At 36.2% G+C, this 26686-nt stretch overlaps 1 protein-coding gene across 1 annotated transcript; it reads right to left on the bottom strand.

The window, feature by feature from the left end:
* Positions 1-270: 270 nt before the first annotated feature.
* LOC128124290 (vomeronasal type-2 receptor 116-like) lies at positions 271-25511 on the bottom strand. Its single transcript, XM_052760451.1, has 8 exons — positions 25492-25511; positions 21098-21283; positions 11298-11598; positions 10137-10943; positions 9125-9343; positions 7081-7204; positions 5806-6694; positions 271-316 (listed from the first exon to the last, which is right to left on the bottom strand). The coding sequence occupies exons 1-8, from the start codon at positions 25509-25511 to the stop codon at positions 271-273; spliced, it is 2592 nt and encodes an 863-aa protein (XP_052616411.1).
* Positions 25512-26686: the final 1175 nt, after the last annotated feature.

Here is a 26686-nt window from a genome sequence, read left to right as displayed (position 1 = left end):
AATCAGATAATAACTTGCCAAAAAGGAACATCCCCAAAATTAGTCTTGGGGAAAAGTTTTTGTTTTTGTCTTTTAGGAAAATGAAGGTTAAGGAATCTGAAGAACACTGGACAAATGAGACAACTGAAGAAAAGGGACAAATCATCTATCCCAGGAAACAGAGTGAAATGGTGTATGGGTATGTTATGTAAAAAATTATATGTCTTCCTAAATGTTTCGTTCTGCTTTTCTCTAAAGATTTAACACTATTGGTCTTCTAATAGTCCCAGTTCAATTAAAATTTAAAGTTGACTTTGGAATTGGAGAATGACTCTCTCCTTTAAACTCAAGCATGTTGTTAAAAGGAAAATGCAAACTCCCTATATCATACCAGAAGAAAAGAGCCATCTTCTGCTATGGGACAGGAGAAAAACCAAATTAGTTAAGGGACTATTCTATTACTAATCTCAACTCTCTGATTCTTTAAACTTTTCTTAAAGTATGAATTTTATATCAAAATTTACAAGATTAATAGGTATATATATATTAAACTTCATTAAGATATGAATGGTCATATAGAGTACTAACTAATTCTAAAAAGAAAAAAGGCTTCAATTAGCTGTATATGTATGTCTTTCTGTTTGAGTCTCTTATCAGTTTTCTGCAGGAAATCCCTGCCAGGCCTAACATCAACTGAAGTCTCCAGGAAGAAGAGGGGGCCACACAACAACAACAATTCCACGTTGACAATAATAACATCACTAAGCTGACAAACATTATCTACAGATCAGCTTTGAACTACAAAGTGCTGAGAGCAATTTTGAGAGGGCTAGCTGAGATGTTCCAGTCCCCAAGGCTACTTGAATAAGGATTTGAGATAAACCCTGAACTTTGGCATTATACACAGACTGGATACTGAAGAATATAGTTACCTTTCTAGAATTTGACAATTAACCTAAAATTTTTCTTTTCTGGATAAAGATACCTTCGCCCATACCCAGCAGGAAGCAATTTTAGGAATACTACACCCACATTCCCAAAGAGGTGGTGTGGGGCGGGTGGTTTTTTGTTTTTTTTTTTTTTTGGTCTTTTAATGTGTTTTGGGTCTGGGATAATTTTCATTGATTAGGGGGCTTGGTTACAAGTTGTTGTCAAGGGTTAGGAAAAGGGCTAAGCAAAGGAGACTAGATTTAAAGTTCTTGTTTTTTAAAAAAGAAAGATAAAGACAATTACTAGTTTTAAATATTTTACTTTGGATTGGATTGTTTTATATTGTATATAAAATATATATTGAAATTGATATTGTTAGAAAATGCTATATGTATATTTCTAACTGTATTTATACTGTTCATTTAACAATGTAATACACTTTTCTGAGCCTTGAATGTTGTTATTACCAACTATTAGGATATAAAGAAATGAAAGTTAGTAGTTAGACCTTATAATAGAACTTGTATTCATATTAGGTATGTTTTCAAGATTGAGCAGATATATTTTAGATAGACAGGTGATCTTCAAACCCTTCAGAGATCTACAGAATATGTCATTTAAAATGTTTTAATAACTTAGAAAATTTTTCATTTTTGTTATGACTGTGAGACATATCGGCTCCTGGCAGTACCAATCTACTTCAGAGAAATTATGGGCATTGAAAAAACTGCATTTGGAGTTAACTTTCATTGTGGCAAATGTTAGCCACTGGACAACAAAGTATCCTCAAATCAACTGCTGACAAACAGTACAGACAGGACATAGCAAAGGACTACTGATTCTTGTCAAAACAAGTGTGGTTATGGCTTTATCAAAAGGCATCTTCTGAGACCAGGACAATATGCCACCATCCCTGAAGTGGCCTTCACAATCCAGAAAAGGTACCGTGCCCTTTTCTTCGAAGGCAGGTGAAGAGGCAGTGGGCCGATGGCTTCCGATATGCAATGGAACAGCAGCTGAAACAGTTATTCTTGAAGAGTAACTAAGCTCAAACCTCTCAATAGTAGAATGGCATTTAATAGAGGGATGTGGAGAAGAACGGGATGCTGAGATGAAGCCACATACACACATAGCCAAGAAGAATGGACAGCTGAATTAAAAAAAAAAACATCAACAATTTCCAGAATTTAAAATCCTGAATCATGACATGACACTAGTGGAATTCAAGTGTTTCTGGTATATAGTCTGCTCTCACCCAATGTGAGGTTGAACTGTTGACCTTGTGTACACCCTACCTCACAAATGAGTCTGTCAGATATACTAAGCCTATAGGCTGAAGATGATGCCCCAATACTGTGGAGAAACCTCAGATGACTGTCCAAGAAGCTGGCTGTTTCTGTCAACTCACAATTCTTTGGAAGTTGTTGCATGTACTTCCTGTTTTTATGTTTGTTAGTTAATATTATTTCCTTCTTGGGTCTCTGAGGGAGTCGAAAATTAGTTATTTATAGTTGAAGATTAATTAGGGTAGAAGGTGAATTAGTTACATTTTGGACTTACCAAAATGGATAGATAATGGAATTATTTTCTCTGTATTTGTCAAATACAAATGGACTACACATTGTTTAGGTATTTATTACTTGTATATATTGTATATAGTTATTGTACTTTTGTATATAGTTTTTCTTATGTTAGTTATAAGATTTTTCCTTTTTCCTTTTTACTAAAATAGAAAAGGGGAAATATGGTATTATTTTATTTGTACTAAAATGTTATTTGTATGTTAATAAATAAAGTTGCCTGGGGGTCAGAGCTATTAGCAAGCCATAGGAAAGCTGGATGGTGGTGGTGCATGCCTTTAATCCCAGCACTTGGTAGGCAGAGCCAGGTAAGTCTCTGTATGTTCAGGGATACAGCCAGCATTGGATACACAAACCTTTAATCGCAATACCAACCATAGAAGACCTGGAGGTCTGTACATACAGGCAGTGATGAGGCGGTCATGTGGTTGGGTTTACAACCAATGAGAAGGCAGAACAGAAAGTCTATATAAAGACTTTAACACAGGAAGTAGCTCTCTTTCCAAGAGGTAGGACCACCGCAGGAGGAAGGGTAAGGTTTTAGCTCTTAGCTCTGGCCTCTTGGATTTCTTCTTTGTATTGGTTCTGTGTTTCGTATTTAATAAGACAGTTGGTTACATCTACATTCTCCCTCCCAATCCCACCTCCAACAGGGTAAGTTTATCCTCTCCTCCAACAATGTAAGTTCTCCCATGGAAGGACAGCTAAGTCTGGTACATTTAGATGAGGCAGGACCAAGCCATTACTGGCTGCATCAAGAGTGAGCAATGTGTCCTACCACAGGTAATGGGATCCAGAAAGCCAGTTCCTGCACCTGTAATATATCCTGAACACACTGCCAAGGTCCCCTCAACAGACCCAGCTACACAATCATCTCCCATATGCAGAATTTCTACTATGGTTCCATGTGGGATCCACAGCTGTAGAGGACAACTCTTTCAAAAAATTTTGATGTGATTTGAAAGATAATTATTTCACAACATATTTAATTACTTAGTAAGGAAAGCTAAAGAACATTAAAATATAGAAGATATAAATGAACTTTAAAGGCCTATTAATAGAAGAGCATTGTTATTTTTCATATTATAATGGAATTACATCATTTTTCCCTTCACTTCTCTCTGACTAAATGATCCTGAATACCTATTCTTTCTCTATTACAAACTCATGGACTCTTTTTTTAAGTTGTTATTACATATATACATTCAAATATCTGTGAGTACATATTAGGAATATAAAAATATGTATAATTCCATTACATAATATATACCTTATATAACATATACATATAATTTCAATTATAACATAAATTATGTACTATATGATTCTTGTATATGAATACATATAAATATACAGTCCAAAATTGCACGTGAATACCATTTTGTCTTACAAATCATTTACTGTGCTCTGCCTGATGGAAGACATTTTCTTCCTCTGTCAGCTTTACTTTGTTCCTTGTAATCTTTGTATGGTTGAGGTCTACTGAGGTTTGCCATTCACATATGCATGCCTATTGCTGTGTTCCTAGTTCTGCTCATTTTTATGAAGTCATGCTGATTAGACATTATGTGTTTCTATGGGTAATATGTAACATTCCTAAGAGACATAATCTCACAGCAAACTCTCAGGTCCTCAGGCACTTAGATTCTTTCTGTCCCATCTTCATCAATGAAACCTGAACCTTAGGGTTAGTATGTACTGTAAATGTATCAATTGGAACTGGGATTCACAATTATTCAATTTGATTGCTTGTGGCCTTGTATAATATTATGCATCTGTTTCAATATGACACATCTTTAAAGAGATCTGAAGAATAGACTTAATTGTATATGAGAACAAATGTTTAGAATGTTTAGGGACTATGCTATTTTTGTAAAGTGGCAGGTGTAGCTTCTCCTCTGAGATCCAAGACTTCACTAGTTCTTGATTGTTGGTTTGGTTTCCATAACTAGGGTTGGTTTCCCATTGACAAGCAGTAATTATGTTCAATTATAGCTAACAATAGCATTTATGAAAACTCCTAGCCTAGTATATAGACATAAAAGCAAAAGAGTCATCACAGCTGGGACAAAACTCACAGTAGTAAAAGTCTAACAATTTTATACAATTTTGCTTTTATTTAATGATGTGGAAATAGAAAATATTTTATTTTATATATTGTATATATTTGTATGAAATGGTGATGAATTCTGGAGAAATATGTAATAACAAAATGGCACATTGTAACTTATTCATGATTTTACATGAAGAGTATATACTAAATCAATGAAAAGCAGTTAATTGGAAGAAGCATTCAGGTAAATGATGTGCAAATGTCTATATTAAAATGGAACTAGTTGTAGTCAGCTAGACTTAAAACAGGTGGAAATGTGACATACATCATATGAAGACAAATAAGGGATCCATGTAGTTAGACCTAGTTACTTGTTCTGATTGACTGACATTTGACATTGGGTAATAAAATATAATTCGTAGTAAGTCTACATTCTAACTTAGCATGCAACATATTATTCTATGACTGATGAAACCTTATGTACATAAAAGATTACATATACATTTTGAAAATCCCATATTCTTCAGTATAATTACATAAACTTGAATGAAAACATGATAATTAAGAAAAGGGCCTTGAGAACTTACGAAACAGAAGGATATTCTTGTACAAATCTGGTATATTAAAATTTGAATATAAAATAAAATTTTGATCTATATATTTTACCACAGCTGTTGAAAGACAAGATAAAATTTTACTAGGAAATCCTTTCAAAATTTAAAACAACATGTGATGAGTACAATTGGAAAATAGAATATACTTGATGCTTTCAAAAAATTTAAATCAATAACATGAATCTTACAGTCTATATTATAGAAGAATATGATGGGATGGTGGGACTGGCCATCCTTAATCCTAGAAGAGGTGGTGTGAAGCTGTCCATCTCAGAAAAGCAGGGGCAGAAGTAGGTTGATCTCTAAGCATTCAAAATATCATGATATTCACAGAATGTTTCAGACAAGCCCAGATACATACTGAGGTCCTGCTCTTATGAAAATACAACCTGGATTTCAAGCTGCATAATTCCAATAGCTCTAGTATAAAGAGGCTCTAGTACAATTAGATGACTGTAGACAGAAATTTTCCTGCAATCAGATGACCATGTAAAAGCACAAAGAATCAAACCCATACTCTAATTGCATAATACATATTTGCAGTAGAGATCAACTGGACTTCATCTTTGAAATTCATGTCTTAATATGAGAACTATGTTGACTTTTGAACTAGGTTTTGAGAGGGTTATTCCTTCTAGAATGTGGCCTGTTCCTGATATGATGAACTGAGTTCTTATCTGGCCTTATTATGATAATATAGCACTTAGGGACAAAAATGAAGCCAAGGAGGGCTGAACTAGAAGCCAAGATAGAGAAGACTTCCATAGCCACCATGACCTTCCCCTTGGTGCTGTGGTAGACAGGGAGGAATGTGATCCACACACAGAAGAACACCAGCATGCTGAATGATAGAAACTTGGCTTCATTGAATGTGTCTGGAAGATTCCGTGACATGAAAGCCATAGTAAAACTTCCAAGTGCCAAGGAGCAGAGGTATCCCAGTACCCCATGGAAGGCAAAATCTGAGCCTTTGTTACACACAAGGATGATATGTCCATGTTCAGCATGATAATCTTGGTCAAGGAAAGGAGGGGAGGTCCCTAGCCATATTCCACAGAAGACAAGGTGGATCAGAGTACATATGGGGATGATGAAGTTTGGAGCCTTTGATATTATTAACCACCTCACCACTCTCCTTGGAAAAGTAACCTTGAAGGCAATAACCACAGTGATAGCTTTGGCCAACACAGTGGCAAGAGCCACAGTGAAAGCACCTCCAAATGTGATCTGCTGCAGGATACAGGTTGTGGTGTTGGGATGGCCAATGAAGAGCAAGGAACAGAGGAAACAGACAGTGAGTGTGATAAGCAGTGTGTAACTAAGGGTCCTATTATTAGCTTTGACAATTGGAGTGTCTCTGTGCTTCACAAAGAGTCCAAGAACCACATTTGTGAGTACAGAGAAGCACAGAGCTGTGGATGTGAGAGACATCCCCAAGGGATCCTCATGATTAAGAAAACTCACAGCTTTCTGTAGGCAGTGTTTCTTCTCTGTGTTTGCATAATGACTCTCTGGACACTTCATGCACTTATCCAAACCTGATTAGAAATGAAGGTGAGATTTAATCCAAGCTGAAGTTATCCCTTCTTTTCTAAGTCATTTTTTTCTATACAGTTAGGAAAACATCCAATTTGTGCATTTTATTACTGTGTGTTAAATTATGTGGGTAAATAAAGCATATTGATTAGTACGGAGAATAGGGGTTTCCTGCAGGAAACAATAGCTGAAGTTGATCAGAAATGTAAATCAATTACAAATTTCAATGCCTACTCTGCACTATTTCAAGACATGGTGATGCACATTTCATATCCTAAATAAGAGAAGGAATATATTTTTCTGACTTCTCTCTAGATATTTTTCAGTTTTTAAGATAATGCAGAATCCTGTAGAAATTTAGAACCATTTCTGTAAGATTTATTCTTACCTGTCTCATTGGAAATCTCATTGTCTGCACAAGGAGTGCAATCATAGCAGCAAACAGCCTTGCCCTCTAGGGAAACTTTCCTGAATCCAGGACCACAGTTCTCACTGCACACAGACTGAGGAATCTGAGAGAAAATGGGAGCAAAGTTAACAAATTCTCATGGTTTATTGAAAGTCTCAATAATAATTTTAATATCACATAATTAATTTCCAAGTTTTATTCCTATAAGAGTAGAAAAGGAATTTGAGCATCTGTGATCTATACAAAATTGGTCTGAGGATTATCCCATTATTAGATAGTTTGGATCATAATGAGTTAGGGACAAGTCTGCTGTGGGATGTTCTATATGGCAAATGTGTTGCTCTGATTGGTTGGTAAATAAAACACTGATTGGCCAGTAGTCAGGTAGGAGGAAGTATAGGGGGGACAAGGAGGAGAATAAAGCTGGGAAGTGGAAGGCTGAGAGAGACACTGCTAGCCGCCACGATGATAAACAGCATGTAAAGATGCTGGTAAGCCACAAGCCATGTGGCAAGGTATTGATTTATATAAATGGATTAGTTTAAGATATAAGAACATTTAGCAAGAAGCCTGCCATGGCCATACAGTTTGTAACCAATATAAGTCTCTGTGTTTACTTCGTCAAGTCTGAGCGCCTGTAGGACTGGCAGGTGAGAGAGATTTGTCCTGACTGTGGGCCAGGCGGGAAAACTCTATCTACAGAAGTCTGATGCAGGTAGATCATAGAAGACATGACCTAGAAGGTCAAATGGTCCTTCCTGGTGGATCTTGTCTCTGTGCTTGCTTTCTAATGAGTTGAGAAACTTTTATATCCACCATGATCGTAAGTCTTGCTTGTCAACTTGAAAGGACTTATAATCACCATGTAAACAAATTGTTGGGCATCCCTGTGAGTGTTTCTAAAGAAAAGTTTAAAGGGTTCACTCTAAGAATGAGCATCACCATTCTGTAGACTGTTGTCTCAGAATTGAGAATGAGAAAAAGGTGACTCCTGGTATTTACTTTGTTTCTATTGACTGAGAATATGATGTCATCAGGAACTTCATGATCCTACAGCAGTAAATTTCCAAAGATAAGGACTGAAGGCTCATACTGTCAGCCAAAAGAAACACTTGTTTAAGTTGCATTAGGTATGTATGTATCTTCAGTAGCAGAACAAGAGATAACAGACACACATGCACGATATAGTATTTCAGTTCAAGGGGTGGATAAAAGAAATGACAACTGCTTATCTTCTGTAATTTTAATCATGGAATCAAGATGAACGACTCAAATTTTAGATACAGTGAAGGAATTCTAATAGAGACATTGTGTATTGGTTTGAATGAAAAGTGGCAATTATAAACACAGATATGTGACTATATATTTCCTCAATGGTGGTGCTATCTTGTGAGTTATTGCAACTTTGAGAGTTCCAGACTTATTAGCAGAATTATTACAGTGGTTGGGGATTTTGAAAATGTATCACCCTCACCTAATTCCACTATTCATTCTGCTTCCAGTGTGTGGACTGAGACATTTTGTTTGAGGTTCCTGACCATCTCTCCAAGGATGCCAAACACTGGCATGCCTCTTGAGTATAAAAGACATGCAAAAATCCAGAACCATAAGTGAGATAAACTCTTTTTTCCAAAAGTCACTTCTGGTGATGATGTTTGGTCATACCAAGAAAATATAACTTATTCAGCTTTCTGTTGTGAATGTAGATATTTTCTACATCAGAGTGTCCTGTGAGACATTACAAGGATTGCATATACCGCTTCTCAGGTGTACTTAATTTGTTTCAAAAAACAAAATTTAACCCATGCACCACTGAATATTAGCAGACATTTAAAGATTAAAAACATCCTTTTTTAAGAATCAGGGGATGATAAAGCACTATCTTCTAGTAGTTATTTTTTGTCTTTGTCTACTGGGAAATTCATAGTACTGGGATTTAATTTCAAAAGCGGAAGCTGTTATACTGGAGGATATATTTGTGTTATTTGATAAGTTTTATGCATTGAGATAATATATAACCCACCTCTGAATATCTTTCAGGCCATTGTATCATCTTCTCAGATAAAGTCAACTGTTGATTCTGGGGAGCACTGGGCAAAAAATTTCCTACTTTCACTTTTAGTCCAAGACCCTTTGGAAAATTCCAAAAGTTGAGAATATCATACTTATCAGCATCTAACTTCTGTTTCCATTCTAAAGCCATGTTGGCCCCCACATGGACTTTCCTCAAGAAAGGATGAAGCTGAAAAGATGCAGGAAGATGTTTTAATGAAGTTCTGATAGTTTGACCACCAGTGGATTATAGAATAACTCTCAATGTTCATAATCTGTGGTGTAGGACACGATAATAATGTAGGTATGATTGAAGGTCAGCAATGGTGACCTAAGTTAATGGGATACAATTCTGCATCTGAGGAACAGTCAGCCTCAGGAACATCTTCTATGCAAACTTAGGAATGAAATCAGTGAATATTGATTGAAGCAAATCTCAATTTCTTTAAAAGAAAGCTATACCCATTTACACACAGGGTTCATCCCAAAGTTCATTGAGTAAAATGTGGGTACTTATGACTAAATAGTAGTTGAAAGAAATCATTTATGTAATAACAGCTTGGGATAATGAGCTTTTATTGTTTCACTGAGAAAAATCTTAGGGTTCTGGTGTAATCATTACAATGAAAAAATTGTGCAGATATTTGTGACACAATTTTTATATTCATTAAAGTCATTTCCTCTTTGCCACTAGCACCTTAGTCCACTGCAGCATGGACACAAAGATCTGCACTGACCTGGAAGATAAGATAACACTTGAAGAAACTCCTATGGATGGATACACACACACACACACACACACACACACACACACACACACACACACACACACACACAAACACACACATATACATGTATGTATGTATGTATATATACATATACTATAAGTAAAATACTGAAATATGTAATACCTAGTTTGGTGCCTCTGAAGACTGTCAAAATTTCACATTGTTGATACTCTAATACAATGGAAGGAATATTACCTGCCAGGGGAAGAACACCAATTTTTTCCCATTTCCAAATGGTTGCATTTGTACTTGCTGAAGACGCATCTCATGGAGACTATGGGCCACAGTATATATAGCCTTGTATGTATTGTAACTGTCTTCATTCATTACCGTATCAAATATATGTCTAGGCAGTAATTCCAAGGAAGCATTGGGTTGGCAGTTCTCCAAAAGATGACAATCCAGCTCTGAAAATGAGCACTTAAAGAACAAAAACCACAATTTAGGAAGGTAATTATCTTCTGGGTATTTATAAGGATTAACTGTTTGGATAAAATTTTTAAATTCAGCCACCTGCTTATGGTGTTGTGAAAAAATGAGACTTCCATGAAATGAATCCAGCAAGAAATAATCAGCGATATTAGTAACATCCCACTCAGAGGTCATGACCCAGACTTTACTCATCAAAATCTGTTGCCCTAGATTGCTAATTAAACTTAGTAGTGAATCATTGTCACCATAAATGATGATAATATTGGCCAATGTTTCCTGGATGATGCCAAGACTTTTCCAGTATTTGTATGAAAATGAATTCCAGGTGCTTTGGATCATTTCAACAAAAGCTATGCAGACTTGATTTTTCTCCATATTTTCTCTGATATCTGCTAGAAACTGAGTCCCTCTGTGATCATCTGGGATAATCAGACCAACCCAGGTCCAGCCAAAATGAAGCATCAAAGAGACCATGGCAAGAGACAGAGTTGTGCCTGGGGTGGCCATCTGGTAGAGAGAAGTAAACTGATCTCGGTCACTAAAGATAGGCTCAAAAGGACCAACAGTGAGCTGAAGAGAAAAAAAATGACAACCAGGGAAAGAACAATGGCATTATGCACAATCCTTGTTCTGCAGAAACAGATGGAAATGGTTAGCACAATGATGGTTCACCCTGATTTTAAAGGCAATTTTCTGTGAGAGAGGTTTTCAGAAAATGACTGGACTATTTTCTATTTTTATTAATCCTCCTTTTGTACTCCAACCTCCACTTTCTTTTCCCATTGACTAAAATAGAGGTCCATTTCCAATTGTCTGGACAATTGCCATTTATATCTAACTAATCCAAATATACCTTTTTACCTATGGACACACCTGAAATATCAGCAAAGGAGATCTGCATTTTTATCCCATACAACTCCTCACCTGGGGATATTTGTAGAGCTGAAGCAGTGTCCCAATATGGGCAGATTTTACCCATGATGGTCCTGTTATTGCAGCAGTTGACTTTCTCTCCTTTTTACAGTTATAATTAGAGTGAAGACTCTGAAATCTACTGAGGCCTGTGATCCAAAAAAGAGCATTCATAAGAATGTTTTTCTCACTGTATGGGACATTATAGAAGTCAAATCCCAGAGATATGTTTGGTAAAAGATGAGGGTTCCTGTTGATCTCCTCAATTGCAAATACCAGGGCCAGAACCGACTGGTGTATTTTAAAATTATATCTGCAGAGATTGAAAAAAAAACATACATGAGGAAATTACAGACCACACAGAACTGCGGATTCCAACTACAAAGACTAAGGCACAGATTCCAGAATTCCTGGGTGCAGCTGGGTATTTCAGTGTTTGTGGAAACTGCAATACATCTATACATAAGCACAAAGTAGGAGAACTAAGACTCTAATCTTGACTGAGACTAAATAAAAGACATTCTAGGCTTTAAACATTTTTCTGAATTTGGCTTGAGCCCTAGAACTTCCAGATGCCTCACAACCTTTTCATTGCCAGTCCATGACACAAAAGACAAAGGGGTTTTACCCATATGTAGGGACCATGGAAATTCCCTGTGATACACCAGTCCAAATGATTGGACCCTGTAGCCACAGGATGTTCTATCTGTCAAATATGTGTGGACAGTATTGCTAGCTTAATAAAAGAATGCATTCAAGTTAAATGTGTTAAGATCTGATACACATAGTATCCAAGAAAAATGAGGTCTTCTAGTGAGGAAAAAAAATCATCAACTGCTTGAGGACTGTTTGTTCCAATACAAGACTCTACTCCTGGCCCCAACTTGAGTTCAGTTTGTCTTCAATCCAGCTATCCCTCTTGCCTGATGATGACTTACAGGTGCTCATACAAGATTGTCACTAGACGAAAGATGAAATCAGGAACATGGCAGATGCAATACTTACTTTTAATAAAATTATTTGTGCCTAAAGCAGGAACCTCATTCCAGGTGGAGGAACTGATTGATATAGCCCATTATCTCATATGGGGAATGGAAACTCTACTAATATATACATAGACCATCAGTTGATATGATTTTACAAGAGGGTATGTCAACTGTGTGATGTATAGAGAAAGATGGCATCTCACTACTGGAAAAAAGGACATTAAAAAATGTTGGTCCTCCTAGGGGCTATGTGGCTTCCCCTAGAAATTGCTGTCCTCCATGGGCACACAGTTTAACTCACTGTCTGACAGCTGACACTAAAATTGTGTAATGTTCTGATGACACATACCACAAACCAGTGCTACCTGATACTTCAGGGTAAAGAAAAATGGTCAGTATAAAACTATATGTAGCCAGGAGATTTCCTATGTCCTGGTGTGATGGCAGTTGGGACAAATCTCTCCCACTTGCATCCCCCAAGTACACACAGAGAGGCTTATATTAATTATAACTGCATGGCCGTGGCTCAAGGATTTTGCTAGCTAGCTCTTATATCTAAAATTAGCCCATAACTATTTATCTATGTATAATCATATATTCTGTGACTTTACCCCCATCCCATTAAATGTTGCTCCTTGAGTGGCTCGCTGGTGTCTCTCCCTGCCTTCTTCCTGTCTTTGTCTTTGAAGTTCCCGCTGCCTCTAAGCTGCATTGCCGTAAGACAAATGGCCTTATTCATCAACCAATCAGAGCAACACATATTTGCAGTATACAGCAAGACATTCCTCCATCACATATGTGTTGATGAAAGGTACCAGAGGAAAAGTTCATTCTCTCAGAAATAACTGGCTGGAATCTGGAACAAACCTTCACCAGACTGTTCCACTGGGTACTACAAAACTTTCTGAGTTGTTCAGACCAAGGTATGTTATAGATATAAGCGTCACAGTAGCATGGCATATCTCAGCCATATACCAGAATTGTGTTAAAGTAAATCGAAAACAGAGAGTCCTTACCCAGGAAGGGATCCAAATGAAAGAACAACACCCTGTCAAATGTTGGAAAAACTGACTTCAACCAAGATCTGGCTTGTTGGGGAAGGGAAAAATACTTGCAACTTTCTTAAAGATACCATTTTTGAGTGGTTAGAAGTGTTCCCCAAATAGACTAAAAGTCTTCAAATAGTAGCTAAAAAGCTCAGGCAGAAATGGTGCTCCAATTTGGCTTCCTTCTAGCAATAGCGTCCAACAATATCCTGATTTTCATAACCCACACTCTCTTAATTCATAGCTATGGCTTTAGACATAGAGCAGAAACTTCACTCTGTATAGACCTCAGAGTTCTGAGCTGGCAGAAAGAATGAACAGGACATCAAATGAAACTCTAACAAAATTCTCATTAGAGTCCAGAAAAAGATGGATAGGCTTCCTGCTTTACTGTGCCTCAGTTTACTGTTCCCCATATAGGGAGGGATTAACTACCCATGAGATGATATTTGGAAAATTCCTCAAATGCTTCCCAGGCTCAGAGACAAGCAGTTGACAAAAATCTTTAATCATTCCCTTATCAAGTCACTAAAGGCCTTCTAGTTCTCCACACAGGCTATTTACTGAATTATGTGAGATACCAAGACATCTTCTGTGTCCACCACCAATTTCATCTTTCTTAAGTTCAGTGATATCCTCTGTGTCAAGTGAGTGGCCAAAGGGACATTGGAGCTAATTTCTTAAGGACCCTACAAGGTCATTCTCTCTATTCATATGGTGGTGAATGTAGGTGCTCTATCATCACAGACCCACCACACCCAGATAAAGAAAGTGGAAGCCACAGATGCTGTTCTCAAATGGAATGTCTCTGAACTATGAGCCCATTAATAATAAGGTTTCATTAGTCCCAGGTTCTTGCACTCCCTGCTCTTATACCTCTTACTGAAACTTGTGTTGTTCACTATGGGTATGAACACAGGGTCACAGTCCAAGCCTCTCTGCTCTCAGGGCTGGACTGGAGATTGAGGATGACAGATACATGGAAGGTATTATCTAATGTGACTACAGACCAGCAGCCTTTATCTCATCTTGACCTTTACTTGCTGATGCCTACTTTAAGTGTTTGGCTGTACTGGAGAAATGAAGGACTTGAGAGTTTATCTTTTTAGAGAGAAATACAGAGTTTATGATTTCATGCATCCCCCATGCCTTTGTCACATAGTTGCCAGCATCAAGGCGGTTTCCTTTGTAAAACTGGGAAATCCTAAAAAGATTGATTTAAAAAGATTCTGGTCTTTGGGAAATAGGAATAACCTAATAAATCAGACTCTATTCTGCAGGTGGGACCTTATGGATAGTGTTATATCATTCCCATCCAAAATCAGCCAGAATTGCTGGTTATGCTTAGACCATGCCCTCATACTACATAGAGATATGAAATAAACAGACTGTCAGCCCATTGACTGACATACTTACAGTGACTGGGGGTAGCCAAAATTAACATTAGGAGACTTACAAGGGACAAAGAAATCTAATATCCCAAATTTTTAACCTACACACTTTTCCTTATTTGGATAGCTGATATTCAGCCTAATGGGATGATTTATAATATATGCAATACACTGGTCCTCTGGGACTACTTGGTGGACATATACAAATTGTTTGACTCAATGGCTCTTCTAATTGTTTCCAAAATAAGTAGATATGTTGATCAGAACTTAGAGGTAATAAAAGTTCCTGTTTCTGATTTAAAAAACAGATTTCTTTGCAGAAATGTTCCTACAAAATTGGAGACGCTTAGAGTTCTCGTGAAATAAAGGAAAGTATGTATGGATTTGGGAGAAAACAGGTTTTTCTTTACTAATTGATCAGTAGAAATTAGAGAAATTATTGGCATGGTTGTAAAACTGTCTGTTCCCCCTGACAAAGTACTCTGCTATCAGCACTGGGTGGGCATCTAACTCTCATTCTGATTGGATCATAAACTAAAATGGTCATGATTTGGCTCATTCCCTGAGAACAGTGGTGAATGTAGCAGTGCCCCAGTCCTTAGTAGGCCTCCAGAGCTTAGCACAACTGACTGGATGATGGATTTTCCATTCAGCTTGTAAAGCTCAGCAAATGGACAGCACCTCCTGATGAAAATGAAAACAGCACACATAGTTTTCAGAAAGATTCTAAATGAATTTAACTTGCTTTTTGCTTCTGTAGTTCCAATTCTAGCTATGTGTTCTTGTTAACTGATGTATTTTAACACAGAACATGTTTTTTGTACTTAAAAGCTCATCCTGAGAAAGTCTCCATGCTACCCTGGGATTCTGATCACCCAGTAGAGTTGCAGGCTGGCTAAGAAAAGTTTTCTATTGTCTTAAATCATGTTCCAAAATTCTTTTCTGGTGAATACCCTAAACACTAAATTGTATGAAACCAGGAATAAAAATTAGTTGACATCATCCAGTTATGTGCCCTGCAAGTTGCAAAAATAACTGATCTAATAAGACATGCCCTCTGATGCAATAGCAAAAAAAAATGTTACATGAATATTCAAATAAATTTCTGTTTGAATCATGGACATTTTCCATGAGAAGAAATTCATTCATAGCATGGTTATTTGGAACACAAAAGAGACCATAAGCCCAAGGACAGAATATAAAAATATTATTATGCTAAATGGACATAGAATTAGCATGATTCCTAATAATTTATTTTTCAAACCATAGATGAGATCATTGATCCATTTTTGTCACAGAAACCTCTGCTGGTAGGTGCAAATTAACAGAGACTTTCAACTGATCATTTTGAGGAGAATGAGGCACTGGATAATGCTCAGCTTCAGATGAGGAAGACATATTATTCTCAGGCACAGAAATCTCAGTGATCTTCCAGAGGTTGTAGATAATTGGAAGAAAATTAATTTCCAGAAAGAACAGAGTAATTGTAGCTACAAATGCATAGTATCAGTGGCATCAGAGCTGCAAAAGGTCATGCTAAGAAAAAAAAAACAAAAACAAACAAACAAAAAAACCCTCAAGCATAGAGAAGAGAGTTTTGTGTGAAATCACATCACTAGCTGTGGGGATTTTGTACTTGATAGGTTTTTGAGATAGACAGTTATTATTAAAGCTTTGAACTCTAGTAGGTTTACCACTGTCCAGAGAATGCTCCAGTTTTATTAGTAATACAACAACATAGACAGGATTTTTTGAGTAAAAATAAGAAATGTCAAATTCGGTGAACAGGAGGTTTAGTATAAAGGAGCACATACAGAAGGAGTTAGAGGAGGAGTGAATGTAATCAAAATACACTGTATTTAAGTTCTCAATTAATTCATGAAGGCATTTAAAAACCAACAAGAAAGCAGCCAGACACACCAAAATGATAAATAAAGAAAGGCATGTACTGGAAGGCAAATGGGCACCAAAGTCCTTCATATTGGAAACCAGGAAAAATAATGGAAACCAAGTTTTCATTCCTAATAGAAAGATTTAAATGTGTGTGTATATATATATATATACACATATATATGTATATATATGTGTATATATATGTAGATGTATATATGTATGTGTATACATACATGTATGTATGTATATATGTACACACATATATAATGCTTGCTTTTTGAGAATTTACGACATGTATGTAGTCTTATGAGCACATTATATTCATCATCCCTGTTATATTTTCCATGAAAAGACAGCAGAGGTGATCAAAGCCTTCAAACACTAAGCAATGATAAGGAGATGAAAACTTTAATCACAAAATCTGATCAGTATTTTTTAGATCTCTGTTTTTTTCTATATATAGAACATCAAAAATTATGTCCAGTTCATATATGATACTAAAATGTGAGGTTTTTCAGCTTGAATGCTATATTATTAGATTTTTTAAATGAAAAAGCACCAAGATAGGTGTGGAGAACATCATACCCGTTTCTTGGAAGAGGAAAATGGGAGAGAGAAGAAAGACAGCCATGCTTAAGTACTTGAGTTCAGCAAACATGGAGGTCAGACAGAGATGGAGAAGCCACATTGCAGGGAAAATGGCTTCAGAGAAATAGAAAGGAAGCCCAAGATATCACAGAAGCATAGTGAGGATCTGCCCAGAACCCAAAAGAAAGAAATAGAAAGAAAAAAATGAAATTAGGATTTTCTGAATGAGCACTCAGCTGTGTTCAAAAACAAGGAAAGTTATGACATACTCAAGTACATAAATGTTGGGATATGAATATTCACTATCATTATACACAAGAAAGTTCAATCCTATCTCCTATATACTAGTTAAAATTGATTTGGGATTTTAATACATTTCATGCACATTAATTTTTAACATTTTTTATTTTTGGTTTTTCGAGACAGGGTTTCTCTGTGTAGCTTTGCGCCTTTCCTGGAACTCACTTGGTAGCCCAGGCTGGCCTCGAACTCACAGAGATCCGCCTGGCTCTGCCTCCCGAGTGCTGGGATTAAAGGCATTCGCCACCACCGCCCGGCAATTTTTAACCATTTTGACTAAAGTGAAAAACTTAAGAAATTGGCAAAAATGGTGAGAAATAAAAATACAAGATTCTGTCTTTTCATAGATATATATTAGTAAACTATGATGTACAATATTGTCACTGGATGATAGCTGTAGAAGATGGACAGACATATTGAAAGGTTTAGAAATCTGAGAATGTGTTGTAGGAATTATTGTCCCTGCATTGCCTAATTTCCACTGGAAATCATAGATGTCATTATTTACTAACTCAATTTCATTAGGCATGAGAGTGACATTGGATAAATTAATATTTATTAATCTTATTAGACAAAATCAGTCTAAAATGGTCTGAATTATTACTGAATGTGAATACAGTGATAGATAGACACATATATTTCTGCAAGTGACACATTGAGGTAAATATTACAAGAATTCCCATAGTGCTAACAATGACAGCCATGAGTGCTCACTTCTGCCAGAATCCAAAGAACATTCTTTGTTACACCAGGTAGGATTGTGTGTATCTGATTAGCTGTATGTGTGTTTCTTGCTGTGTTGTAAAATAACATGGCAAATTACACATTCTTTGTGAAACACCCTAAGAAAAGGGGAGCTAGCAAATAAGATCTCCATGCTAATGAAAAGTACCAAGTCAGGATAAGCAAAGCACAGTGGATACAACAGAATGGACACCAAAGAAGGGCTTTCTAATAAATTAATGCAGTCTACATAGACCTACATACAAGAATGTAGAGAGCTTTCAAAGATTACTCTGCCCATATGAAGGGAAAAGGCCACAGAGCTTTAATTCCTAGAAAGAAGAGATCAATTATGAGGCCACAGGCAGCAATGGAGGGAAGAGCTCAGAATCATGATAAAGATAGGCATCAAGATATTTTTACTGCTAATACACAAAAGGAAGACAGATTGGGGGGAAAATTAAAGCTGACTTTACTGTCTGAGTTTTGCTTCAGAAAATTGATAGATATATCTCTTTATTGCTTTTTTTCAATTCTCCAAAAATACAATGTACATATATTTATGTGTATGTGGTGTTACTCTTAACTACTTGTCTTGAAAAAAGATAATAAAAGCATTTATTGCTATTATTAAAAAGTAATGTTGATAAATCTTGGTCATTCCAAGTGAGGGTATATATTTGAAAATTTTGACATTTTATAATTAAAGTCTTAAAAGTTTCATGAACATGATTGCCTAAACATGATATGAATTAAGAAGACAATAATAGATATACCACAGTGGCTGGGAGAAAGACCATAGGGTCTTATTTCTATACAAAGAACAAGAGGCAATTAAGGAATATCGAAAGTCAGAGAAATAGTCTTCTACAGGGAAAAGCAAAGTCATCAAATATCCAATATAAAATGGTCATCCTCAAAACTATGCATAGGAGTACATTTATGTAGACTGATCTGTTTGTAGTTAGGAACATGTATATCTATGTACACACATATGTTTATATATCAATATTTTTTTAAACAGTCCATAAGTTTGGAAGGGAGGAAGAAGAGTTATGTGACAAAGTTTGGACATAAGGAAGAAAAAGAGAAATACTCCAAATACATTACAATTTCAAAAATAAATGAAATAATAAAAAAAATTTGAAACAAGCATCACACTGCAAAATAGAATAAGCTGCCAGGAAATACTTATCGATTTTGATGTGTGAAACTGCTCACAATAGGGTATATATTTATAGTAGAGGAGAAAAATTCCTGACATCCAAATTGTAAAAGATCATATTCATATGATCCACAAATTTTTGTCACACTATTAACATAAGAAATGTTTGAAGATTAGGGGTAATCTACTTGGACATAAACACAATTTAAAGTCAAAGGAATAAACATGTACTTCATCTCATACAGTTCTAGAAACAGTACCAGTTTTAATTTGGAAGGATAACAGGCACCATGTATAACAGGATTGGTCATATGGAAAAAAATATATTTCACCTAGGACAAAAAACTAGCACTGAGGATTGGATGAGTTTGGTGTCAATACACACATGATGGGAGGTTAGGTTGTCCTTCCACAGATGATCTCTCACCTGCATGTGAGACCTGAGGCATGAATGTGCATGGACACACACAAAAATTGTGGTAAAATGCCTTGTAAAGTCTGTATCATGTGCAATCCATTAGACTAAGTCACGTTGCCTCAAAAGAAAACTTACATTAGTCTGGAAATTAATATATAATTTTATGTTTGTATATCATATCATCTGAATAGTTATAATAGCCCTAAAGAAAAATCTGTTTAAAAATTTAGACCACAAAAAAACCAATGTAGTGAAGCAAAATTCCTGCCCACAGCTAATACATTTTTAATCTTGATAATTAAGATAATCATTTCTAGGCATGTAAAAATTCTATGCATGAAAAGAGACAAAGAGACTTAGAGAGCAGACATATTCCCTCTTTGAATACATATATGCACTCTCACAGTATAATAAAGGATGCAATCAGAAGCCTTACAAAATAATTTTAGCTTTGAGATACATACACTTCTTGTTTCCCAACTTGTATGAAAACATTAGGAAAGGTGTTGTACAATGGAAGATTTTGAGGGAGGAATGGAAAGGGAGAAAGACACACATATTACTCTTTCGTAGTAACAAAAATATTTCCCTACTATAAACTTAATTTTATTTCTGACTTAATAATAAACAACCCTAAGTGGCCACAAACTTGTCATTGTGTCTTATAATCACATCCATGAAAATGAGACTAAAAACTTGTTAGAAATGCATGGAAAGACATGTAAAAGAGAAAAATGCTTCTGGTACTAAAATGTTAGTAAATAATTAATTTAACTAAAAACTTTGAAGACAGGCAGAGCTGTTTTGATCACAAGAAACTATTGTCAATTTCTAAATCTGACACCCTTACTGCTAAATCAGTGGTATCTAACAGATGCAAACTTGTTACTCTACCATCACATCCCTCCATAGTAACAAATTTTGGTGGCATCACCTCTTTTTACACGAGTACATATAGACTTCTAGACTGTCCTGAAGAGCCAGGTAAACTTTGATAAAAACCATCCTCCCTCTGAAGACCTAACATGAGAAACATGTGACTATAAAGGCATAGCCAAGGAAGATCCAATATTTCAATTGTCATATTTGGAAACAAAAATCAATAAGCAAACAAGCAACTTATTGTATCATCTTTAAGAATAGAAAATAAATGAAGAACAACATACAATAAAATAAGGAATTTTGGATTGGAAGAGGGTATTTCATGATAAAAATAAGAAGCATAGGAGCTTGAATACACATATCACTTGGGTCATTTGTAACATGAATTCTGAAACAGCATAAATGAACAGCAGCACTTACTGTATGTAAAAGTCGGTATAAACATTTGGCAGATAAGGATGTGGAACTTTGTTGCCTGTGTACATAGTATGAACTGGGAAAAATACACCAAAGGTTACCTCTCCTTCATGGTGAAATTCTTCTTTGATTCTGTAATAACACTCAGAGGAGGTATAGGCATATGCATGACTGTGATTAAGCAAGATCCTGATAATAATAACCAAAAGAAAACGTCCCACCAACACACATGTCTGCTCAGACATAAGTCTGATGGATCCAGATCTCACAGTGTCCAGCAGGTTTATACTTATATCAAGCGTTTGTGACCATATGAGCTTCTAACTTTGTTGATGGGTGAGGCTGTCACAGTAACCCAGAGAGCTGTCACACTCTGAGCACTTTCTTATACCTCCTCCACTGCCACTGAGAATTCTGGAACTCTTTCTTCCCTTAGGCTATGCATCTGAGTCCCTGTATTCAGGTGAAAAACAAGCTGGAAAATATGTTTACAGATTTTCTTCTGCACCCATAGGCACCATGATTTGACCTAAAACAACAGGCAGTAAGAGCTCAGGGATGAACTCCTCTTTGGATAATTTGGTCACAAGAATGAAGCAAGAAACAATTCATATGAAAACAACTGAGATTGGTATTAACAGTCTACTTCAGAGGATGACATTCCCAGTGTAGTGAGAGAAGAAAGGGCCAAAATCCCATGATGAACGAAACCCACCAAAATGATTGAGACATCATGACTTTCCAAACCAAAAGAAGTCAGTAGATTCTACCTTGCTTAGTGTCCGTGTCTCAGAGATTCTTTGCTTCTATGATATATCTACATATGCATATTAATATAATGTTCACATCCAATAAAATCCATTTATTTCTCACTTTGAGAAAATTAATGATCTTACTAAATTATTCAGTTTCAAATGCACCAACTAACTGAGAAATGAAGTTTCCTGTTTAAATTCTATGCTTTGAGCTACTGCACGTTTGCTGTCCTAGTTAATCCTCAGTAAATAATTGGGTAGATGTGTTGTTCTGACAAACACGTGTACCTAGTGCAGTGGGTTTACCAGCTACTTACCCTGTTCTGAGAACATGAGGATCATAGGAAATCCTTCTCTTTTCTCTACGAAGCACAATAATTTAATAGTCTCTAAATGTATCCTTCACCTAATAAACCAAATGAAGCTGTTATGAGCAGCGTTCTATTTCCTAGTTCACAGGATAAATAACACAGTGAAACTCTGTTGTATCAATGAGTGGATACTCCAACACATTGGTAAGTTCCCTAAAGGAAGGATGGAAGAGTGGAGTGAATAAAAATCCACAGAAAATTGTCTGAGGATTGATAAACATTATTATTTCTTTTTCAGTCATGTGCATTAGAAGGCAAACTTAAACATCAAAATAGTCCAGTTGGCAGTGAAATTAGTAAATCCCTCCATCACTTGTGCTTCAGGAACATAGAAAGCAGGAGGAACTGAATTAACCAAACAGGATATCTAGATGCTGTGTGAATGTCTTCTAAGGTACTTTGTCACTTAGATCCTATGATATGTTGTTTTTTGTTTTTGCATACTATATCTCATTTTATATTTTGTTGTTACCTCTTAGAAGATCATTCTTTTTAAATGAGAGACAGAAATCAAGTGGATCTCGATATGGTGGAAGAGTGGGACATACTGGTCTTAGTAGACAGAAGGAAAATTGATCAGGATATATTGGATGAGAAAAGTATCAGTTTTTAATAAAAGGAAGAAAATTAAAAAGAAGAAAGCAAAATGATTTCACCTTAATGGACTATATACTTATTCTTGTATGAATTTGCTTATCCAGAGCATAATGCACATGTCAAAACTAACATTGAGTGCCTAATTGAGTATCTCACATCATCATGGTATTCCAGACAGCATTGTTTCTTTGTGTGAATGTTTATGTGTGTGTGTTTATTTGTTTTTTTTCTTTTTCAATCCCAATCAGTTTTCTCTCTCTCCCTCTTCACGAGTCCTCCTCTTGTCCCTATTCACCTAATATACCCATCCAGTTCTCCTGCCCTGTTTCTCTCCAGATACATTTGGACCTCTAATGGATATCAGTCAGCCATAGTATTTAATGTTTCAGTAAGACTGGGCACTTCCTCTTCTATCAATGCTAGAAGAGACAATCAGAAGGAGGAACCAGGTAACAGAGTCAGACACAGCCCCTCATGTCACTGTTAAGAGTCACACAAGAAGACTAAGCTATACCACTGTAACATATATGCACAGGGGTTAGGTCAGTCCCATGTTGGAGAGATAATTGGAATCTGGGGGCATTTCTTCAATGAGCTAGAAACCCAGAGGAATGGAAACTCCCAGGAACAGATGAGGGTGACCCTAGGCAAGTCTCTTAGCAGTGCAGGATATGGAGACTAAACCAGTCATCTTCTGTAACCAGGCACATCTTTCAGTGGAGGGACTAGGACACTAACGAGCATTACTTCTTACAAAGGAACTCTCTTCACAGGAAGAGAATTAAAACATTAGGCCCATATTGATGGAAACCACTAGTTTAATATGTCCTCCACCATCCTTTATCAACAAGCATGGTACAATGGTAAAATGGCTTTTCACAGGTAAGATACCATTTATGTGTTGTTTGCATAAAGGGCTGTGACACTGCTTTCCAGAAGGTGGTAAATGCTTTGAATCAGGATCCAGTATATTGTATGCTGTCTTTCTTAGGCATCAGTTATGGGACATGAATTCTAGTGTGGAAATTGGAATGTTCCCACTCAACTTTTCCTCTTACGACCCAGGAAAAAATGCTTCCTGCTGCAATGTCTTTATGGTTTACTCTCCTAGAAATGTGCTTTCAGGAGCTGGAGTACTACTACCTGAAGACACAATAAGTATTTCTTCAAATTAGAACCTGATATTTCACCCTGGTCAACTTGAGCTTTCAGTGCTCTGATGTGAACATGTTACTAAAGAATTAACAGAGCTAGGAGATGTGATTAGTCCACACTACTGAGGGAAAACTTGGTTGTTTTTCTGCAATGAAGAAGTAGCAGATTATGTCTGGATTACAGCAGAACCTTTAGGACTATGGTCTGTATTACTATGTCCTGTGATTAATGCCAGTGGGAAACTGAAACTAGAACTAATCCGTGTAGGATGATACAGAGCCCATGATTTTCAGAATGAAGTTAGAGATCACGCATTCCGGGAAATAGTCAAGACCTTCAAAATTGCTTAGCTACTGTGTGGGAAAATAAATAATGAGAGGTAGTAGTGTAATTTCAGTAACACCAGCTACGATTACATGAACAGCTGTGGAAATAAGGACTTTTTTTGGTTAAAAACAACTTTTTGTGTATAAACAAGCATATATATCAGTATTTAAGATTTAATTAAATATTTCTTATGGGTGAAGACAGTGATTGATATATTCATGGTTACTAAATTTATAGGGAAGAAAGACTAATATTCCTCAAAGGACATCACCATCTACTTTTAAATGTATAATGAATTTGACATTGTATTTAAGATTGTTGTATCATATTATTTGGAACATGTGACCAGGTTATTGTTTTTATAAATAATAAAATATGACAGAAAGAGATCTGATTGTGTGTCATGTTGATGTTGGATGGATTTTGAGTGGTTAACCTCTGTTTACAACTGTATTGTGTCAGAAATAATCTAACAAGCTATTAGGAAATCCTGTAACATATTATCTTAATGAGTTTACTGGAAGCAGAAAGACCTACCATAGACATGGGCATCATTTTCTGGTAACAGATCACACAAAGTGTATAGGACAAAAAATACAATTTTCAGAGACATCACCATCTCATCAGTACTCACTCATCTACCAAGTCAAACTTTACTGCTGCTCTGGAATTAGTTCACTGATATTAGTTCCAGAATCTTTATAATTTCAAGACAAAATGACAATCAGCCTCTCTCCAGGAATCTTCACAGACTACAACACCAGATTTGGACTGCTGAGACATCTAGTCTCTTGAACTGAACTACTGGATTTTCTGTCTCTGCAGTGTGAGATATCTATTTCCATTGCTGAACAGCCTGGAACACAACATGGAAACCTATCTCATAAGTCCCATAAATATACACATATATGTAATCATTCTCTATGCTGTCTTACTTTAAAGAATCCAGACTAATACAGTGCATTTTCTGTACTCTCGTCCTCAACTGTGTAAGTAGTGGATATTATAAGTTCTTATTAGTCTACTCACTAGATCTACCACTATTTGTTCTTTCATACAATGGTCTAAAATCTCTTTAAAACAAAGAAATAAATAGCACTGTGTGTTTTTATAAGCTTCATACCCCATAAACTCTCATAAAAACAGAAGTAGTTAAAGCGAATACTTAACAGTTATTTTCTGCTAGACATACCTTTCTTTCTTTGGATCCATGCACTGATGTATTTGCAAAATTCTGCTGCAATAATGAAATGCTAGCTGAGCAGTAGTTGTACATGCCTTTTATCCCAGCACTAGAGAGGCAGAGGCAGGGAGATCTCTGTGAGTTTGAGGCCAGCCTGGTCTACAGAGCGAGATCCAGGAAAGGTGCAAAGCTACACAGAGAAACCTTGTCTCCAAAAACAAGAAAAAAATTAATAATGAAATGCTTGACCTGCAGATATAAACATTATAAATGTTAATTTACTTAATATGTTTATAGTCTGAGAACTCAGACAGCTTTGCAGTGTCAAAGAAGTACTTGTCACCAATATCTTTTGGTAGATGGAATGCAAATGAATAGAGAGAGAGACACACAGAGAAGGAAACAGTGAGAGAGAGAGAGAGAGAGAGAGAGAGAGAGAGAGAGAGATGAAAGAAGAAAAAGTAATATTGAGCATAGTGAAATATTTTCATGTTATTTTTTTTAATTGTAAAAATATTTTAATTCAAATATATTTCATTCATATTCTTCCCCTCTCTCACATCCTTCCAGATCCTCTCCTTCCTATCCTCCAAATTCAAGTTCAGTCTCAAAAAACAAACAGAAGCTCAGTAAAAGAAAACCCCCAAAACCCAAAAGAAGAAAATAAGACAACACTAACAAAAAAAAAACCACCAGACTACAACCAAATAAAATCACACACTCAAAACTGTGGAGTTTATTATATATTGATCAACAGCTCCTGAACACAAGACCTACCATACAGTGGTTGATATACATACTGTCACTCTATAGGAGAAAACTCAATTTCCCTATCACAACAGGAAAAAGGAGTTCATATTTAATGTTTGTGTTAGTGGAAAGGATTTTATTCATTCATTCATTCATTCATTCATTCATTCATTCCACCATCCATCCATTTACAAAAATAAAATACAATGAGATCAAGCAAAACTGTCACATGAAAGTTGGAGAAGACAAACTGGGGAAGATAAAGTGCCCCAGAGATGGCACAAGAATCAGAGACTCGCCAGTTTTCAAATTTAGAAGTCTATTGAAAGCTTTTGGGTCCCTTGATAACCTTCACTCAGAGTTTCAGAAGAGATGCTGCCGGTGACTGATTAATCTGAGGGATACCCTAATAAATCTACATACATGAAACCTTTTAGTCCATACACTTCATTCT

This window comes from Peromyscus californicus, unplaced genomic scaffold (genome assembly GCF_007827085.1).
Source record: "Peromyscus californicus insignis strain IS unplaced genomic scaffold, ASM782708v3 Scaffold_4__1_contigs__length_199733344, whole genome shotgun sequence".
NCBI lineage: Eukaryota > Metazoa > Chordata > Mammalia > Rodentia > Cricetidae > Peromyscus > Peromyscus californicus.
The sequence above is the reverse complement of the archived record's forward strand: the minus strand, read 5'-3'. Positions and strand labels throughout refer to the sequence as shown.